This window comes from Balaenoptera physalus (genome assembly GCF_965194825.1).
Source record: "Balaenoptera physalus genome assembly, chromosome: 16".
NCBI classification, from domain to species: domain Eukaryota; kingdom Metazoa; phylum Chordata; class Mammalia; order Artiodactyla; family Balaenopteridae; genus Balaenoptera; species Balaenoptera physalus.
In genome coordinates, this window is record NC_138898.1 from 63,821,985 (window position 1) to 63,840,785 (window position 18,801).

At 45.0% G+C, this 18,801-nt stretch overlaps 1 protein-coding gene across 6 annotated transcripts in view; it reads right to left on the reverse strand.

Moving 5' to 3' along the window:
* The window catches only part of TXNDC11 (thioredoxin domain containing 11), a 64,806-nt gene that overhangs the window by 6,367 nt on the left and 39,638 nt on the right, over nucleotides 1-18,801 (reverse strand). For 5 of the 6 annotated variants that reach the window (XM_082429639.1, XM_082429640.1, XM_082429638.1 and 2 more), the window contains 5 exons: nucleotides 14,304-14,416; nucleotides 12,018-12,218; nucleotides 5,183-5,975; nucleotides 2,738-2,880; nucleotides 1,684-1,793 (listed from right to left, as the gene is read on the reverse strand). In XM_082429639.1, the coding sequence (XP_082285765.1) occupies nucleotides 1,684-1,793; nucleotides 2,738-2,880; nucleotides 5,183-5,975; nucleotides 12,018-12,218; nucleotides 14,304-14,416 (1,360 nt within the window). Of the gene's footprint in view, nucleotides 1-1,683; nucleotides 1,794-2,737; nucleotides 2,881-5,182; nucleotides 5,976-6,060; nucleotides 6,126-12,017; nucleotides 12,219-14,303; nucleotides 14,417-18,801 lie in introns of those variants that run through there. The other variant, XM_082429643.1, reaches the window with a different exon arrangement.

Consider the following 18,801-nt stretch of genomic DNA (forward strand, 5'->3'; position numbering starts at 1 on the left):
GACACTTTGTTATTGTTTTAATTTACATTTACTAGACTATAATTTCCCCACTTGTTTATTTACTCTTCTCTTACATGAAAAGCCTGTTCATGACCTTTCTTCACACGGCAGTCCTTCTCAGCTGTTTCTCCCTCCATCCCCCGTTTTTTTTAATTGTGGTAAAATATACATAACATTTACCATCTTGGCCATTTCTAAGTGTACAGTGCAGGGGTATTAAGTACATTCATAATGCTGTGCACCCATCACCACCATCCATCTCCAGAGCTCCTTCATCTTGCAAAACTGAAACTGACCCCATTAAACAACTCCTCCCCCTTCTCCCCTCCCCCCATCTCTTGGCAACCACCATTCTGCTGTGCCTATGAATCTGACTACTCTTGGTGCCTCATATAAGGGAAACCATACAGTGTTTGTCCTTTTGTGACTCATTTCACTCAGCATTAATATCCTCAAGGTTCACTCATGTTGCAGCATGTGTCAGAATTTCCTTCCTAATTTTTAAGGCTGAATAATATTCCATTATATGTACAAACCACATTTTGCTCTCAGCAGTTTTCTTAAACCATTTTAATTTCTCAGGGTCTGGAGCACGCACACCTGATTCTGAACCCTGCTCCCTCATTTACAGGCTGTGTAACTCTGGGCGAGCTGCCTCATCTTTCTGAGCCTCAGTTTCCTCCTCAGTAGAAAGAGAGTGGCAATCATACCTGCTCCACTGAATGGTCTAAGGATTAAGTCAGATAATATGTATACATAAAAATCTCGCAGCATAGTAACTCAAGTGTGGCTCTAATCATTACTTAACAGCACACACAAAAGGTTAAGACATATATGCTGTAAAATATAGCTATCGTCCTTTTGTAAGTCAGTTTTATTTTCGTTGTACATTTTTCTAGTGAAATCTGTTCATCTTTCTTGCATTATTTTTTCAACTGCTTCATTTTGGCAAGTTTTCACCTCTCAAAGGAACTAGCAAATCCAATATTCTAGCTTCTGTTATTTTTTCTATGATTTGATCTTTTATATTTATTCTATCTGAAGGGTTTTTTTTTTTTTTTTTTTTTGGTGACAGGGAGAAGATATAGCTTAAGTCTAAATAATTTTCATCTCAGACTGCCTACCTGATCCAAAAACTCTTTGAGCCTTGTTTTTACAAAACAATGGTTTAACATTTTTTTGTTTGCTACATATACACATACAGTACCAAGGAATCACAAAACTAGAACATGCAGGTATCAGCCAATCTTGCCTCTTACTTTTAGGAATGAGGAGGGAAAGGAGGCCTGGTGGGGAGATTTGCTCCAGGTCCCAGGGCTGGTTGGCAGCACACCAGGGACTGGCCCCCTTTTACTAGGCCAAGGCCCCAGTGCCATGTATTCCAGAAAGCTGGCCACTTGGGGGGCTATCCGAGCAACCAGGTCAGCACTAATCCCTCAGAACTGCACTCACCCTCCTATGAACTCAATCAGGACTAAACACACTCAACATCATGGAAGGAACACTCAGCATTCATCAGGAAAACTGTGCCTCCAATAGGTTTTGCTCACAGCTTTAAGCTGACAATCAACCAAATCTTACCCAAGGTCAACAGAAAATGGGCAGACCCTTGCAGGCCGTAACGGCTAAGCTGTAAGGAGGAGTGAAGGCAGGCACACAGCGCTGCAGCAGGGGCTTCCTTACCTCGCCACAGTGAATGTATCCGTGGGCAGGAGCCGAGCTAGCTGGATAAAGACGTGATTGAGGGCTGGACAGAAGCCGCACCACTGTGCATAATAAAGCAGCAACACATCCTATGGGAAGAGGAAGACGGCTGTTACTGGGCTGCTCAGGTCCTCACTGTGCTTAGAACCTGGCAGGCATTCGATAAATGTTGCTCATGCACTAATTACAGTGAAAATTTAATCTTCAGGTATTTTCAATTATGTGATTTCTTTTTTTTTTTTAATAAATTTATTTATTTATATTTTTGGATGCATTGGGTCTTCGTTGCTGCACGCGGGCTTTCTCTGGTTTCGGCAAGCAGGTGCTACTCTTCGATGCAGTGCACGAGCTTCTCATTGCGGTGGCTTCTCTTGTTGCGGAGCACGGGCTCTAGGCGCCCGGGCTTCAGTAGTCGTGGCGTGCGGGCTCAGTTGCTCCGTGGCACATGGGATCTTCCCAGACGAGGGCTCGAACCTGTGTCCCATGCATTGGCAGGCAGATTCTTAACCACTGCGCCACCAGGGAAGCCCTATGTGCTTTCTTAAGGACGTTTTACAATCACAAAACCACCATGTAATTCACATGTTCTGCAGTAAGACTGTCATGTGGTCCATCTTTTGTACATCAAAACCAACCGCCCCCGGGTGGCGCAGTGGTTAAGAATCCGCCTGCCAATGCAGGGAACACGGGTTCAAGTCCTGGTCTGGGAAGATCCCACATGCCGCGCAGCAGGTAAGCCCACAAGCCACAGCTACTGAAGCCTGCGTGCCTAAAGCCCGTGCTCCGCAACGAGAGAAGCCACCGCAATGAGAAGCCCGCGCACTGCAACGAAGAGTAGCCCCTGCTCGCCGCAACTAGAGAAAGCCCACGCGCAGCAACAAAGACCCAACGCAGCCAAAAATAAATTAATTAATTAAAACAAACAAACAAACAAACAAAAAAAGCCCAACTGCTCACCCCGATGACTGCAGCTTTGGAAATTATTATAATAGGGACAAATGGCTTGATTTTTGCCTCCCTCATGATTCCATACCTGTTTTTGAAGGACTACTTCCCAAAAGGTATCAGTTGTCACTTCAGTGATTAAACGCTGAGATGGGAACTGGGCAGAGTCACTTCCAATAAGATGCCTTTTCAAGGGACTGTAGAGAACGCTGAAGTTTTGAATGAAAGACTCTAAAAATAAGGAGAAAATGAGATCAGCTCTTCTCTCAGTACAAGGAGAGTGGCTGGCCTACTTTAAACTCTACATCTAAAAAACTGGGCTGGCTTCACAGGCCCACATTTTTAACACTTCACCTACAGGCAAAACCCTGAACGAAGCCACCCGGGGGGACAAGGGGTAGCTTTGGCAGTAGTAACTCAGCAGACAGCACTTTAGCTAACAAAGCACCACTCGGTGTTCCGTGTTCTACTATGCAGGGACTAGGAATTTGATGCTCCTTTTAAAAACAACACTGGTCCAAAAATGGACACCTGAGACTGCATAAGTCATCAACATGCCACCATGGAGATTTCAACCTACTATACCAAGACCTTTAAGCATAACTACTGATGCAGTAATTGCACAAGCTACCGTAATGGGGAAGGTGTTTAAATATTCATTAATTTAAGGATAAGGAGCTACGGTTTTTGTTTCCTTTATTAAAGTCCTTCAAGTTTCTTTCTTAAAAGGTTAAGAAAAATAAACTCAATTATATTTAGTGGAAAAACACATAAATAAAACCCATAAATAATCCCAAACCCTAACCTGAACCAACAGTTTTACCCTCCCCACCAACTCTACTATCTTCAGATTCCTTTGTATCATCTGGAGCAGCACTAATCTGAGTTTCACTTCTTTTTTTCTTCTTTTTTCTCTCCATTGCGACGCCCTAGTGAACAATGATATGTTCCGTGGAGGGAGGAGGAAAGGAGGAAGGTCTTGTGAAGAGAATCCATCATCAACATCTGACTGATACTTAGTTGGCTATGTTTTTGAAACATAAAACCGAGAATTATTTACTAATCTGAACGAAGCCTAAATTCTGAAACTGACCCAGAGACAGCTGACTTAAGAGTCAACTCTCCAAAACAACAACGATGCACAGTGAATGTTTTTGGACGAGGACCCTGACAAATTTTGTCACCAACCACAGCACGAAGAACAACGGAGCTAGATGTTTCAGAGGAGATAACAGAAGATGAAAAGAAAATCGGAAGAAGGCTTCTTTCAGATTACCATTAAATTCAAGATGCACACATCATGAGCTAGCTCACTGAATGCTTGAGTGTTATAACAGAATGCAGGAAAATCCAATAAATACTTACTTTAAAAATACAGGCTTGTTTCATTTTCAGAAAACTCAGTACAGTAAAATGTAACTTTAGGAAACATGAATTAGGAGCAATTTGTAGTATCAAAAGAGTACACACTTCATAAAGTGACTGGTCACAGGGTTCCTCTAAGCACTCAGGAGGCTTCGTGTTTATAATATAAAGCCTTTTATTAACATAAGCCTTTTAACGTGTCTAATGTAAGAAACGAGCTTCACCTGGACTTAAAGGACAGCAGCTAAAATGACTATCATTTAGGGGCTTTGATTTTACTCTTGCTTTCATACTCTCCAAAACTTGAAAATAAAAGGTTTCCCTCCCCACCAAATTCCTCCTGTCTCCATTTGGCAAATGCTAACTTTCCCCCATGTTTCCAACGAGGCTGAACTAACACGGCTTTTGAATTCTCACTTCCTTGTGTGCACATCAAGGATGGCAGCAAAGCCCTGGGAACAAGACAGCATCAGTTAGTTCACTGCTGCTGCCAAGCCTAAGGGCAAGCTCTCGGATGCACTCCCATAATGGGGCCTTACCCGCCACCCCCCCAAAAAAAAGTGGGTTTTGCTGGTTTGCAACCTGACACTTGTTTATTGCACTTGACACTTGTTTGTTACAATCTAGGCACCCAAGGTCAGAGCAGCAGTTCTCAACTTGTTATAAAAGAGCAGCAGAACAAACTAGGTCTGGCGGCCTTGATGCCTAGACAGTTAAACCTGTGAGACAAAAAGGGGGGTCAGGCGGTTCTATTGTTTCACTGCTTTCTGTTTAAGTACCTTTCGAATGAAGCCACTGTTGGGGCTCACGTTCATCAGCCCCTGGGGAGTTACCACCCGACCCACTCTCCACCACCCTGTCCATCACAGAGGCCAGGTTCCCACTGGCCGCAGCTCGCGCCACCGTGGAAATGCGGCAGGCGCTGCCGATCAGGAACGCTGGACTCTTAGCCCCCAAGGGCTAAGTGACGAACTTATCCAAAATTTGGAGTTAGGAAGTTTCTATTCCATTTAATATACAAAATTAGCTTCTTTTAAAATTATGACCAGCTGCAGTCTAAAGATTTCAAATGCACTAAGAGCCAACCGTAATGAGATCCCTAAATAAAAGTTACCTATGTTAAGTTAAGCAAAGCATTAGGCTTGGGGAAGGAAACTGCCCACAGTACCTAGGGTGAACTTCATAAGAGCTTGTTTTGGATCCAAGACATAGTGAGACTCTTCTTTCACGTCAACAATTGCAGCAAATCCTTTCACCCGAGCAGCGCTCGGAGCACCCAGCCTCTCTGCATACAACCAAAATAAATTGGAATCCAAAAGGTAGATGTTCAGGGTCTTGTTGGTTCTGCAGCTCAGGCCTATGAAGCTTGTGCTATCCACGTCCAGTTCAGGAAAGAGATACCTGTTCTCCTCAATGTGAGGAACGGAGCTTGGGGTATCAACCTCACATTTCTTCTCAAGGGAAGAAAATGCAATGGTCGGGGTTTCAAAGACATCTTGTTCAGAATCAATGAAGCCTGTCACGCCCCTGTTTATGGTCCTGCAACATGCAGTGTAGTAGCTGAAAGGGCTATAGAAACTTAGAAAATTCCTGCATTCTATGCTGTCTGATGCCACATGATAAAAGGTCCGCTCCTTGAGGTAGAAAGAATCCAGAGCTGCTGCCATCTCGAAAAAGCTGCACTGGGGCATGCTGACCGACCTTGGCCTGAGGCCGCCGGCGGTCTGGTTGACACACAGTTCACACACGTTGTGGGTCCTGGAGATGGAGTGCCACTGGGGCAGCACCACGGTGTTGCAGCAGGGGGACTCCGTTATCAGCGGCGGGTCCGGCAGCTGGGCCGGGGGCTCAGGTGCCAGAGACTTGAACACCGGGGCGTCCACTCGCCGCAGGTGCTGAAGGAGCCGCTCCACCACCTGGTCCCCATGACAGTTGTTGTACTCCAAGGCCACTTCGGTGATCTGAAACACAGGGCGGAGCTCATGAGAGGTGTGGGGGTGACTGAGGGACAGACCCCGTGGCTCTTAGACCTGGAAAGCATCTTGCCTGATTCACAAGAAGGAACCCTGGCTGGAAACACAGCATCAAACAGGAAGCTGTCACACCAAAAGCTATTAATAAAGAGGCTTGGGTTATTTTTCAGATCCTGTCACTCTGTTAACAAATACTGAACCGCCTGTTCAGAGACGGAAGGGGTCTTAGAGGGAGAGAAGTCAGTCTACCCTGTGATGGGGTGAAGTGGCTCACCCCGACACACATCAAAGAACCAGGAACAGAATTTAAATCTCAATGCCCAGTTGAGTGCACTTTCCTTTACATCCTTAAAACTCCTCCAGACGATGTCTTCTTTCTTCATCTTAACAGTCTAAAAATTTCCCAAATATTTGATCCACTTGTTGATCCACCTAACAAGTGGATCAAATATTTCACAGCACATGTTTCCAAATAAATTCATGCCTCGGGCTTCCCTGGTGGTGCAGTGGTTAAGAATCCGCCTGCCAATGCAGGGGACATGGGTTCGAGCCCTGGTCCCGGAAGATCCCACATGCCACGGAGCAGCTGGGCCCGTGAGCCACAATTACTGAGCCTGCGCGTCTGGAGCATGTGCTCCGCAACAAGAGAGGCCGCGATAGTGAGAGGCCCGCGCACCGCGATGAAGAGTGGCCCCCACTTGCCACAACTGGAGAAAGCCCTCGCACAGAAACGAAGACCGAACACAGCCATAAATAAATATAAATAAATAAATAAAATTAAAAAAAAAAAAAAAAAAAAGATTGTTTAAAAAAAAAAAAAAAAAAATTCATGCCTCACAGGAGGCTACGAATTCAGCCTCTTCCAAACCATACTCATCCATCTCGCCTTCCTCCTCCTGTACCACCTTTTCTGGAAAATGGCATCACCAAACTGGAAAAATCAGCTGACCCTCAATTTCTCCTCTGCACCACCCAAGCCTCCAATGCAGCCAGCTATGACTTCAGCATCACGAAGCAGCCTCCCTTTGCATCCTCACAGTCACTGCCTCAACTCAGGCCCTCACGGGTCACAGAGCGCCCCCTTTTTCTCTCCCCTACCTTAACTGAGCCTCCACACTGCCACCACTTATTTTTAAAAATACAACCCTAAGCAGGAGACTCCTCTGCTAAATGACATTCGACGGCTCCCTATTACCTGGAGGGTAACCCTAACATAATCTGACCTGCGTCTGCCTTTCCGGTGTCACCCCACCACCTTTAGACCAGCCAGGCCCTTCCACGATGCCTTGCCTTCAGAGGCCTGGCCGGGGCCTCCTCCATCTGACAAACCTCAACACTCCCCAAGACCCTGCACCAGGATGGCTGCTCCAACAAAGCTAACACCCCCCCTCCCCCAGGAAGAGTCTACATCTTCAGGGTTAGTTCCAGAAGCCCTTCCCAGACAGCCTCCCAACTGTCTGTCAAGACGTCCCTCTTCCCCACAGGCTTATGGATCCTCACGGGCAGGGACCATGTTTGATTTATCCTGCTATCCCCGCAGCCTAGCTCAGAGCCCGGAACATAACAAATGGTCGATAAACAGCTGGTGAACGAAGGGCATCTCAGGATATCGTACATGCTCCCGCTTCTCGGGGAGATGAACCGCTTTACCCTCAGATCAGTGTTAGCCATTTAGATTCACATTTCACATTTCATTCCAAGACTCTTCCATTTCCGAACTGAGTACATTTCACCACTCAACAGCCACCCCAGGTCAATGAAAAAGATGAGCAAGTCATTATAATCCAAAGGCATTTATACTCCCTAAAACAGAACTGTGTGCTAACTTAAATCCCACCAAGGTTAGTTAAAAGGTGTCAAGTCACTCAGGATTTTGTTTCATTAAAGTGTGTGTGTTCGTGTGTGTGTGTGTGAAAACCATTTAATAAGTGCTTTTCCAATTTAAAAGAAAACCCAAATTTTATAACATATGATACTTATAGACAGAGTTAATTTAAGACATATGCGTTTGTACAGAAAAACAGATTGTTTGAATAGTTCTTGGGCATAAAAAAGGTTACTTTAGATGATAAACCAGTGTTTTGGTTTTTTCCCCCACACAAAAACATCTCAGCCCTTTTTAAAGGATAAGGCTCTGACAGCACATTACGCTAAAAAGGTCAAGCCCGTATGATTCATAAATAGCCCAGCTGCCCTCTTGCCCCATCCTAGTACTACTTTATATTCAAAGACATAATAGATTACCACCCCCAGTCCCCCCCGCCAAAACCCACAAAAATTCAAGTACAGTCAGCCCTCCATATCCTCGGGTTCTGTATCTGCAATTCAAACAACCATGGATCGAAAATATTCACGGGGAAAAATGCCAGAAAAGAAAGCTTGAATTTGCTGCACATAGGCAACTATTTACATACCATTTATATTACATCAGGTATCATAAGTAATCTTAGAGACGATTTAAAATATACGGGAAGATGTGCATAGGTTATATACAAATACTATGCCGTTTTACATATGGAACTTGAGCATGTTGGATTTTGCTATCTGCAGGGGGCCTGGAACCAACCCCACTGTGGATACCAGGGGGCGACTGTATTTACCGTGGGTTTTTATGAAAAGTCCAAGTAGGAGTACACTGAGGACAGCAAAACTCCTTATGAGGTCTTCCTTCCTCATCTCTTTCATTCTTAATGTCTCTCACAAACAAAGCAGCCGTGTAAAGGATATTCTTAAGTGAAGAAAATATTTTATACAGTAATGCCCCTGAAAAGTGAGGAGTTCTTAGTTTTCTCCTCTAAACTGAACCAGTTTTTACTGTTATGTTCCTTTTTCATAACAGGCAGTTTTGAAAAGGCACTCCAGTTACATCCCGTATGTGAATCACTTGATGTCATATTTAATTTCATGTCAACTAATAAGGAAAATTTGGCAAAAAACTTTAAATGTTTGCACTATAAATGCTTCCTTCCATTTTCGTTAATTGGAGAAATCTGTAAGTCTGGACAAGATGCCTTTGTCCCCCAGACTCATACGCAGTGGACGCCTCAGAGCAGCGCTGTGAAAGCTAAGAACCCGGGACTTCCCTGGTGGCGCAGTGGTTAAGAATCCGCCCACCAATGCAGGGGACACGGGTTTGAGCCCTGGTCCGGGAAGATCCCACATGCCGCGGAGCAGCTAAGCCTGTGCGCCACAACTACCGAGCCTGCGCTCTAGAGCCCGCGCGCCGCAACTGTTGAAGCCTGCACGCCTAGAGCCCGTGCTCCGCAACAAGAGAAGCCACCGCAATGAGAAGCCTGCGCACCGCAACTTGAGAAGGCCCCCGTGCAGTAATGAAGACCCAACACAGCCAAAAATAAAATTAATTAATTAATTAATAATAAAAATAATTTTAAAAAACAAGCTAAGAACCCACACAGAGTCTCTTCTGGCTGCACTAAGAATTTCTTTTGATAAGCACACTGAGATGTCTCATGACCTCTCCGGGACTCTCTGGAGACGCTGGGGTCAGGGGCCTGATGCCGCGCGCGGTGCAGGCCGTGCTCTGCCGGGGGGCGGGGTGGGGCACACGTGCGGAAGAGCAGCTGCCTGGTCCCGGCCTGGGCCTCACAGGACGGTCCCCACGTGGCCGTCCCTTACTGCCTGACCCCCCCACCCCGACTCTACAATGACCACTCTCTTCTCGACAAGGCAGGCCTCCTCCATTGCCTGCCCAAAGTTGGGCCTAAAAGCATAATAGAAAAATAAGGCTTAAGGCTTAAATTCTTTTGGGGTCAAGGAGCCTTTGAGTTTAGAACTCACCCTCATGTAAGGGAGGTGTTCAGCCCTCCCACCCCGCCCAACCCCGAGGATGACTTCCTTACTTCTAGTCACTGTGTCAACTCTTTCCATGGTCACATGCCCCACTTCCCATCCCCAACACCACCGTCCAAGTTCAGCATCTTCCTACTTCTCACTTTTCTGGAACACGGCTGCTAGGACAACTTTAATAATGGTAACACAGCTCTGCTGACAGCGCTCCATTATCAGACCTGGATGGCTATGACTGATCCTGGAGTCCTCCAAGAAGCACCCAAAAGCCTCTCCTACAACGTTTTTTTTCTGGGTCTTCTTCAATCAGTCCTTTATGGAAACCATACAACCTGTCCTATTTCCTAATATCTAAACCCGTCGCCCCCTGCCCACCCCCGGTGCCTTTGCTCAGGCTATTCCTTCCCTTAAGTTTCTCTCAGCCCATCACAATCCTGGCCACCCCTGAAGGCCTGTCTCAAACACTCACCCCTCCCACAGCCCCGTCCTGCCTCCCTCCTGCCCAGCCCCCAGCTTCCCGGGACAGCACCCACTCTCCTCCAGTTCCTCCTGGGGCCGAGCACGCTCTGCCTTGAATTACAAGCAGGTTCTTGCTCCCCTACCAGACAGGCCTCCGAGACCATGAGACCAAGGCTCCGCCTTCTCCATCTTTCTCCACCGTGGCTCCCTGGCACAGTGCTCCATAAACGTTTTCTAAAGGGGCCTGAAATGAACAGGGAAACGTACTGCACTTGGCTGAGTAATCCATAACACTGCTAAGATGCCACCTGGTTTAACCACAGGCTGTGACTAAGGGACTCTCTTCACCTCACGGGGACACTAAGAGCCCGGAGGAAAGGAGCTGTGGGCAAAACCTTGATAAACAAAGACAGAGGAGTACGGGGAGATAGGCGAGACACTCACCCAGAAACAAAGAGTTGGAAAGAGAGTGTCTCCCACCAGGTGTCTAAATCCAAGCACAACCCCCCCAGAGGAACTGGGCTCCAGTCACAAAATACCACCCAACCCAGAACCCCGACATGCCCAAGCCAGACAAGACAGAACTCTCCAGGAGGAAACTTTAAAAGTTAAAGTAAAAATCCACAACCATGGCTAATACCTTGGTTGAAAACCCCACCTTTCCTACAAAGAGCTTTAAGGGCTCTTAATACTAGAGTGTCTTAGTAAAGAAAGAGTGTCTTAGTTCATAAAATAACTGTGTAGTGAAGATTTTCTAAAGAAATTAAGTCTTATTACTTCAAGTCCTCCCTAATCAGAGAATAAACAAAGCTATTTCATCTTCTCCTCTTTCCTCCTCTAAGCCATGGTAGCGGCATTCACTCAGAAGGCGCCCAGCAGGGGTAATAACTTCCACAAAGAGGCTCCAGAGCAGCCCCGTGAGGCGTCTGGCCTGGCCTCCCGGCTCCCTCGGAGAGCAGGCCGTCAGGCTCACGTGGAGGGCTCGGGAGACGCAGCATCCAGGCCGCCTGGCCAGGGATTCACTGGCTGTCTGAAATTGGTTTTGGCCAATTAAGGGATCCTTGAGGGAAGGAAAAAATAAAACCCCCAGTAAATCCAATTTAGCAATCCCAGGCGCTCTCGGCTGATTGTTATTGCTCTCTGTAAGTGCCTCCAAACGATCCCATGTATAAAATAAACTCACACCCAGAGACAGTGAATGCACCAGATGAAGCAGAAAAGGCAGCAGGGAGGGTTGACTCCTGATGGCGGTTGTCTCCGAAAACTGCTCTGTGAGACATGCAAGGTTTAGAAAATCGTGGGATCCCAAGGTCACCACCACCGCGGCTGGCTGCTGGGCTGAGGGTGGCCAGGGCCAACAGTCTGATCGAACCCCCGCGACAACAGCATCCCAAAGGCCACACTAAACCCTGCCTGTGTTGTCCATCCCCTCTGCCCCTCTCCCAGGCATCCGTCACCGCAGGAAGAGGGCCATCTGGTCCTTTTCCAGAGAGGCACAGTTTGCCTTCCCTGTCCCCTCCGAATCACCCCGACCTGAGCAGCTGTCAGTAATGTGGCCAGAGAGGCTGTGGTGAGTCCTACCCAAGGCACGGGCTCTCCTGCCCACTTACAGGAGAAAGGAGTAACGCCACAGAAACATAGCAGCTGCTCCTGGCGGCCGCTCGGCGACTAGGGGAAACTACTCTGATCGCAGAATGAGAAAAGGCTAAGTTAATGAGTTTCTCCGACTCCTTATGAGACACCTTTCACCATTATGACTCTTACCTCATCTATTAAAGGATGACTTTCGGCTAAGGGATTAAAAGGTATAAATACAAAAAGTGCTGGTCCCTTCTTCAGTTCATTGTTCAGCAGGAGACTCTTGCCGCCGTGTGGCCGCAGCCATCGAAGGAGCGTCTCTCGGTTTTCTAAGGCCCACTTATAGATGTTCTCAGCTGTGTAGTTGATGACCTCCCTGGGAAAGACCTGGGAAGGACAAACGCACAGAGGATAAAAGGCAGGACAGGATCAAAGCACATCAGTCCCGTCCTCAACCCCACACTTCACAGGTGAGGAAAATGAGGCTCAGAGCAGTGACACGACCTGTCCCTGCCTGTGCAGCTAAACCCTGGCTCTACTTCTCCAGACAGAGCGCTTCCTCACCAGCAGCTCGGAAAAGCAAAAGCAGCTGTAAGAGGTGACTTCCATATCATGTGGTTCATCTTCTTCCCTTTAGACAGACTCATCTATCAACAAATAAGTCTCCCTGCCTGCTGCTGGCAACAATGACCTCTACCACCCTGCGCAAGGGGAGCTCTAAGAGAACAGAAATGGTGGAGTCAAGGATAATTTTTACCTTGGCAAAATCATGTTTAACTTGGTCCCTGGGGACCCTCTGTTAGGGCAGAAGTTTGGATCTGCCTTGCTCACATGCACCCTCAGTGACTAGAACACCTGGCACAGAGCGGGAACTCAACAAATATTTGCATGAATCCATGAGTGACCTAGAACTTGCACAAGGCCACGGATCACATTTTATGTGTACAGAATGAAGGAGAGATACACCTAGATTTTTTGCTTTGTTTTCCTATAATAATCAAGAGTACGTCAACACAAAATTATTTTTGAAATTCCAGTGATATAAATCACTGGGTTTCAAACAAAACTCCCCACAGAATGCTTTGGAGAGTTCCACAAAATGAGATATTTTACACTCCCCAAAATAGAGGTTTAAATTGGCTTACAATAAAGATGTCCACTGGTTTTATTTTTTTAAAACACTGGTATCCCAGTAATATTTCATTTGCTAAAAGGAATTCTGCTGCTACACCAACCAACCAACCTTAAAAACTATGGAATTGATGCAGTAAGCCCAATATCTTTTTCAGTATCATTCTCAGTCCTACCTTCTTTTCTCCGTCTATTTAAAATTTCTTCCTCAGTACCCTTTACTATACATAAACATGATATATGTTGGTTGTATAGCATGCTATAAAGGAAGGATGAAGGAAAATGATAGCAAAGGCAGATGAAGTCAAAAGAAGCTTAGACAGAGAAACAAGGAGAGTGGGGTGGGTGGTGGGAGAAACCATCACAGCGGTGATTCCCAAAGTGGGATGGTGGGAGTCTGAAAAAACATAATCATCATAATCAACATTTCTATCTGGAACACACGTAAATACATTTGACTTTGGGAATATAAACTGCGAGAAGTAAAGCCATCTGGGATATAGAGATATGCAGAAGCCAGGGTGACTGGTACTGAGGGCGCCGCCCGGGAGGGTCTAACAGCATAAGGCCTGCACGCTGAGCCGAGGGGAGCGTGGGATTAAAGGGCTGGGCACACACTGGGTACAGGAGATCTGGTCTTCACTCGACCTGTAAGTCACTGACACCATCAATGAAGTCAGAGAGAGAAAATACTGAAGAAAAATCAACTCAGTGCTGGGACTGAGGAAGTAGCAATAAACAGAGCAGAAGCACAGGACTAAGCAGGATACAGGTCAAAAGCTCAGAAATCGCTGAGTTGGGGCTGGTCCACCAGAAAGCAAATAAAATCAGGGAACAAAGACAACAATGGAAAGCGAGGCTCTCTGGGGCGGAAAGCCAACAACTTCTCACTGTGACTTGACAAGAACTTCAAAATCCATTTCATCAGCTAAAGGAGAAAAGCATGTCACATTACTACTCTTGATAAATGGAACAAATGAACAGAGAACACTGCCCAAAGGAAGCTTAACCTCTCAGAACATGGGCCCAGAGTAACACTTCTCCAACAGAGTAACTCTGCAATTTCACCCAAGAAGGAAAACTAACAAGGCTGTATCAAAATCTAAGAATATAAACAGAATTTCTAGATGTTAAATCCAAGAGCCCTCTAATGCATGGGTTCTAAACCAGGGGCATGGGCTCTACAGAGGGACTGTAGGGACTCTCAGTTTGCAATATAAAATCATGTGCACTCTCCTAGAGAGAGTATCCATAGATTTTATCCAATTCTCAAAGACGTCTGTGATCCAAATAAGGTTAAGAACCACTGCGCTAATATAAACGTGATTTCAAAATACTTACAAGTGATGTGTTGAAATGTCTATGTAAATACACACTTCCAGAGTGTACTAAGGATACCAGTTTCGCAAGATGTTTATTTGTGATAACCCCAAATCGTACTGTTCCTAGGTAATCTGAAACAGAAAATTTTCCTTTATTAAAAAGAAAAAGCCTATGCCTTAAAACAACCACAAAACCCAGTGATCAAATCCTGACGCACAAATTCCCCAGGGCAAAGCTCTTTTTGGGGACCTATCCTAGATAGAAAAGGAGAAGCCGAAGAAACAACCTCCTGAAACAGACCTCATGTCTACTCCTGCGCACCTGTCTCTGACAAGCACTTTCGCTGTGTCCGTCAATGTCCCCCCGACTCACTAGCCCCACCTGGGAGCCCAGGCACATGCTGTTCTGTCTGGACACTTCCACGGCCAATTCCTTCTCATCATTCAGATCTCGGCTCTGACCCCACCTTCTCTGAGAAGCCCTCCCTGACCACCCGCCTCCGGACAAACACTCAGAGGATGGTCTGGAAGGGGAAACTGGGGCTCCCTCCTGATTCAGGTCCTCTCTCTACCATTACTCTAATTTTTTAATAGCACTTATTAACAGGTACATAATCCTACTGATTTATTTAGATTTTCTTTGGTCCAACTTCCTCTTAAGTTCTGTGAAATTAGAAACCTTGTTTATTGCTGTTACCCCAGCACCTAAAGCAGTGTCTGGGCATATGCATATTGATCTCTTGATTAATAAGTATTAGTTAAATGAATCAATCTAGCATATATAGTAACTCATACAAATTAGTAAGAAAAAGAAAGCAGTTAAAAATGGACAAATCACAGAAAAGGAAATGTAAAAAGGCTAAAAATACACTCAACCTCACTATTTCAGAGGAAAGCAAATGAGAACAAAATGCCACTTTTCACCTTCAAAATGCCCAAAATTTGAGACACAGGAAATATCAAATATTGATGACCAGCAGAGGAACGAGTCCTCTGATGCAAAGTTGGTGGAAAGGGTAAAATGGCAGCCGCTTGGGAGAGCAACCTGCTGTAGTGACACAGCCTGCGGCCCCACAGCTCCACTTCTTAGTGTCTACACATGTGCACCAAGAGACACGCAAGGACAGTCACCAAGAAATACTCTGCAGCTGTTAAAAACAGTGGGGCAGGGCTATCTATACACATGAATAGATTTTCTAAGACACATGAGTAAAAAAGCAAGCTGAAGAAAGATAAAGGATACCTTTTATGTGGAAAAAAGCGTCACACATAAAATGTTTTCCCCTACAGGCACGTATGTTTAGAAATGTATACAGAATCTGAAAGGATAATAAAAATTGTTTTGTGTTGGGGGATGGCGATCAAAGGGGACTTTATCCTTAGGTGTGAAGCTTTCTTTTCCCCCCAAGGAGTATATTTAATGTAATATTTGTGTGACTAAAAATTGACTAAAATATCTAGTATTAAAGGAGGTGGGTAAGACAGTGTAGGAAAAGGTGCATTCTTTCCTATCCCCTTTCTGCTTTATTAGCAAACGTTAAATAAAATCTCAGTTAAACTTTAAATGCTACCAACTGATATCTAAGTAGTTAAAATATGAAGGTGCTGAACACACGAAGTTTCTAGCTTAACCACACAGCCCACCTTCCAGCAGTGGCGGCGTCTTCCTCTCAGAGGAGGAGTGGCTGTTGAGGATGAGGGGAGAGTGCCCGTGACCCTAACGGCGGCTGGACAATCTAGCACAAACCTGATGAGTTTAAAATGGCACAAAACCAAAGAAACACAAGAAGAGTAAATCAGACATGGGGCTTCCTTGGTGGCACAGTGGCTAAGACTCCACGCTCCCAATGCAGGGGGCCCGGGTTCAATCCCTGGTCGGGGAACTGGATCCCACGTGCCGCAACAAAGATCCCGTGCATCGCAATTCTAAGACCTGGCACAGCCAAATAAAAATAAGTAAATAAATAAATATTAAAGAAACAAAAAGAATAAACCAGAAATGATGGAAATGGCTTATTTATAGGGTGGGTGGCAAAGGGGGGGTGGGTAATGGGAACTGGAGAACAGGGGTGAGGCAGCCTGACCTTCCTCTGAGTATCAGAACCATGGCAAAGCTCACAGCCTTCACACACTCAAAAACCAACCAGCATGTGTGGGGACCCAGTGGGGAACACAAGCACTAACAAACCCACCCAGCTGTACTGCAAATGCATCCCGCCTCAGTGAAGGGCTGCTGAGTGGGGAGTAAGAACGGGACCAGAAGAGAACAGCAAACGGTATCTTGACTGAATACTGTAAAACTAAAGACAATGAGAGCCAGGCTTCTCAGGGCAGGAGAAAAGTTACATATGAAGAGGGGAAAGCTAAAATGAACTCTGCGGTGTTAGATTGGAATCAGAAGAAATTAGTGTAAACTTATGACCTTTCATATAACCTTACGACTTATGACACAGATAATAGATACAGAACTATAGAGGCATGCATGTGTGTGGGTATAAATACGTATATGTCCTAGCTCTGTCTGCTAAAAGGGCCTAGAAGTAATGACACCTGATACTGAAGAGCATATCTTGTACCCAGATCTGGGTTTCTAAATGTCACTCTCCAATAAAAAGAAACCAGGGCTTCTTGGAGAAGAGGCTGATCCCAGAGCTGGGGCAAGGGAAGTATAAGATGAGCCTGAAACACCCTGTCGAGTCAGAACGAAAGATGTGCTCATAAAAGGAGGGGGATATGTTCAAAGGACACAGGCGCCAACCCAAGATGCTCCTAATGGCCAAAGCCAGAACAAGTTGAGCAACAAAATAGACGACCCGTATTTTTCAAAAGTGTCAACATCATGAAAGACAAGGAGTGAGGAATTGTTATAGGAGGAGACTAATTAAATGTGATGTGAGATCCCAGATCAGATCCTGGAACAGAAAACAGTCATTAGTGAAAACACTGGCAAAATTCAATAACGTCTGCAGTTTAGTTAATAATCCTGTACCAGTGTTAATTTCTTAGTTTTGGCAAAAGCACCCTAACAAATGGTTAAATAATATGTTAACAATGGGGGAAGCTAAGTGAAGGCAGGACGTTAGGAAACTCCCTGTTCTATTCTTCCAACTTTTCTGCAAGCATAAAATTGGTTCAAAATTTAAATTTTAAAAAATGGCATAGCATGTAAGTTCAGATTCCAAAGCTGTCAGAAGAAAAAGCAGGACCCAAGAGATGATATGAATTGGTAGAAGCAAAGACACCACTCTCCAGGAGAGGGCTGAATTTTGGTAGACTGGCATCGATAAAGAGAGGAGTGAAGGAAAAGCAGCCAGTAGGAAACTCATTTGATAGTCCACCAAAGTCACCAACATGATTTATTGGAGCAGAGGAATAAGTAGTGACAGCTTGACTCAAAAGTTGAAAGGGGTAATTCAAAAACCTATTTAACTGCATTAATGAGAATCGACAGCCGCCTGCACAGAGCAGATTCTAACACACCCAAACATGTTACAATTTCAAAACTTTATTTTTTACAGAGAAATTTATAAAAATCACACATTTTAAAAGTTCCTGCATATAGTGGAAATCTTGCTGGACGAAGCAGCTTAAGTTTGCAGTCCCATGTGTACAAGGAGTACATGAATTAGCAGAGGAAGTTTACAGTATCAAAATGACACAAGAAAATAACACTTCTCATCTCCATATCCAGAACATTCTGTTAAGCAGGGCTCCAGGGCTTTATACAATAGGGGCCTTTGTCATTTATAAAATGAGTAATTTTGTCCTAAAATTAATGAAGCTTTAATATTTTAATTAAGGTCTTTGACTGTGTTAATAATTAAAAATAAATTCAGAATCATGCTCTCCCCTCCCCCAACAATGGTCCAACAATGGCATGATCCTATTCAGTTAATAATAATAATAATAAAATTTCCAAACTTGCACAAGCCTCTTAGATAGCCTTATCCACCAGAGGGCAGACAGCAGAACTACAATCCTGCAGCCTGTGGAACAAAAACCACATTCACAGAAAGATAGACAAGATGAAAAGGCAGAGGGCTATGTACCAGATGAAGGAACAAGATAAAACTCCAGAAAAACAACTTAATGAAGTGGAGATAGGCAACCTTCCAGAAAAAGAATTCAGAATAATGATAGTGAAGATGATCCAGGACCTCGGAAAAAGAATGGAGGCAAAGATCGAGTAGATGCAAGACCTGTTTAACAAAGACCTAGAAGAATTAAAGAACAAACAAACAGAGATGACCAATACAATAACTGAAATGAAAACTACACTAGAAGGAATCAATAGCAGAATAACTGAGGCAGAAGAACAGATAAGTGACCTGGAAGACAGAATGGTGGAATTCACTGCTGTGGAAGAGAATAAAGAAAAAAGAATGAAAAGAAATGAAGACAGCCTAAGAGACCTCTGGGACAACATTAAACGCAAAAACATTCGCATTATAGGGGTCCCAGAAGGAGAAGAGAGAGAGAAAGGACCCGAGAAAATATTTGAAGAGATTAGAGTCGAA